General features: G+C 38.8%; 1 protein-coding gene across 1 annotated transcript in view; it reads left to right on the forward strand.

Annotated features, from left to right (window-relative positions):
• rmp24 (ribonuclease MRP subunit p24) overlaps positions 1-2,489 on the forward strand; it is a 19,866-nt gene that overhangs the window by 5,373 nt on the left and 12,004 nt on the right. Inside the window, exons 2-3 of the mRNA XM_014005669.1 lie at positions 233-255; positions 1,621-1,838. Of these exons, the coding sequence (XP_013861123.1) occupies positions 233-255; positions 1,621-1,838 (241 nt within the window). The remainder of the gene's footprint in view (positions 1-232; positions 256-1,620; positions 1,839-2,489) is intronic.

Raw genomic sequence — 2,489 nt, forward strand, 5'->3', positions numbered from 1 at the left:
CCCCCCCCGCTATGTTTCCGGTTGCATCTTTTTCCACTCATATAATGAGAAGAGCTGTTGGCATCAAACTCTTTAAATTGATTTTTCCAGTTTGTATTGTGTTTGTTTGTTTTGTTGTATTCATTGTGTCATATTTAACTTGAACAATTTGACCAGATGAGAATATTAAATCGCATAAAGTCAATTATAAAGTCTCAGTATCTGATCTGATTCTTTTTCTTCTTATCCGTAGGCAGTTTCCTTTCGAGAGTAACGGTGAGTTGACACTCCTTTTTATATTCTCAAATCATATTTTTTTTTCTCCTGCATGTTTTTATCATTGACGCTTCGAAGCATAATAAAGCCAAACACACAAGATGTAGTTGTGAGGAGGACCTTGTCACCAGCTTGTCAAGGTTGATGAAACTCAATAAATCCTCAGCTGAGCACAGTCAGCCGTCCAGCTGCTGCAGGCTGCTCGTTGGAACCAAACACTCACACATGCAGTCTCCGACTCAAACAAAACCACATCAGTGGACGGTGGAGTCGTTGAGCAGTTTTGGTAAGACTTCACTCTACAAATAGAACAGGGGGTTGATACCCAGGAAGCAAACTTATAGTTTGACTTCTGTGCACAAAGAGGGCACTGCAGTTTTGTAGTTTAAACAGAATCTAACCACTGATCCCAGTATGGCCCTCACTCCCTGCCCTGATTTATGCCAAAATAAAATAAAATCAAGCTGGTAAAATGAGCCATAATGAGAATTTTTCTGCATTACATTTTATTGAAATTGAACGATTTGTAACTTGTCCTGGCAACAAGCTAGTTTCCTTTACGAGTAGGGTTGGGCATAATCGTATCGTGTGCAATTAATCATCAGAAAAACATTAATCATTTTTTGCCACTTGATGATTAATACGATTATTGCCACAACCTGGCAGAGTCCGCTCGCTGCTCCTCTCCGCTTCAAATATGACAAACATAAAAAAGTTCTGTAATTCATTTATCTGTCAACACAATTTAAAATTTGATGTATAGCCTGAAGTCTGTAATTTTGACACAATCTGGAACAGATTTTTACGAAGAGCAAAGATTTCCCACTAAACTGGTCATGTGACCAGGACATAAGGGTGTCCAGGGACTCCAGGGGATTAATTGTCAAATTAATTTATCGGCTAAATACCACAATTAATTGTGATAAATTTTTTTGCCAGTATTGCCCAATCCTATTTACGAGTGCTGAAATTTTGTTTTTTATTGGTCTGGAGTGATGTCATTGGGAATTCCAGCCTGATGTTTAAAAAGGGAAATCCCCAGACTTCATAGTGATGCCAAACATTATACGAAGGGATTCCCCAGCACTGCGGCAAATGGCAGAGGAAAATGGTTAATATCAAAGGAAATTATGAGGTTATAAGAAAAAAGATTGTTTCTGAAGACATACTTGTCCAAAATATAATTTAAGGGTAGATTAGATGATATTTTAGTTCACAAGGTGGGTCTTTATAGACTTGTTTTTATCCACCCTAATTACAAAAAAATCTATATTTTCAGTATTTTATGCTACAACCTGTGCTCAGTCCGACTCATTTTGCCAGCATGCCACAAATGCTTGATTTTTTTATTTTTATTTTTTGCAGCTCTACAAAAGCAAAAGACATCGAGTTTGTTGCAGAGAACCTCGGTGTGTTCGTACTGTTACCAGTGGCTGAAGCCCGACAATCACCGGGTGCGGCTGCGGCCCAAGCGGCGTCCGTCGGCACGAATGCAGAGAATCCTCAGGAGGGCCAGAGGGAAAAGGCTGAACCTGATGCAGAAAAGACTGCTGCTCCGTTTCCAAAAGTCTTCCGCAGTTCTGGTGAGAAGACATAACACTGCACCTAGGGTAGGGCGTTAAATCAATTGAATCGATTAATTTGAATTTGCCATTTATAAAGATTTAATTTTGGGAAAATTGAGATTTTTTTTCCCACCAKTGCACTCTTTGAGGCTTCTGTAGTTCAGAGGTCACCCCACCTGTCCACAATATGGCAGCTAGCAAAGAGGAGCTACTTCTCAAAAAAGACACTGTTTCTTCAGTTTTCTGGAACTGGTTAGGTTTCTCAACCTCGGACTTGGAGCAACAAACACCTCACTGCAAAATCTGTCTGAAGGCTCTTGCTACAAAAAGCAGGAGTACAACAAATTTGTTTCGACACCTGAAACAAAGGTGCTCCGTTAAGTAGGAAATAAAATAGATTAAAATCGAATTTGGGATAAAAATAAATAAATCTGAGATTTTTTGGGGGGGCCATATCGCCCAGCCCTAACTGCACCTCACAAAGTCAGTTTTGGAATTTAGTTCATGCTGAAATGACGTAAAAGATTTTTTTTTTTTTGGCTTCGATTCCATAATAACTTCAGAAACATTACACATGCACCTATAGACAAAGGCAATACTGTTAATAAACGATGTCAATAATAAATAGATGTGCAAATGTAGCATCTCCAGTTTAAAAGTGGCTTATTT

Source organism: Austrofundulus limnaeus, unplaced genomic scaffold, assembly GCF_001266775.1.
Source record: "Austrofundulus limnaeus strain Quisiro unplaced genomic scaffold, Austrofundulus_limnaeus-1.0 Scaffold32, whole genome shotgun sequence".
NCBI classification, from domain to species: domain Eukaryota; kingdom Metazoa; phylum Chordata; class Actinopteri; order Cyprinodontiformes; family Rivulidae; genus Austrofundulus; species Austrofundulus limnaeus.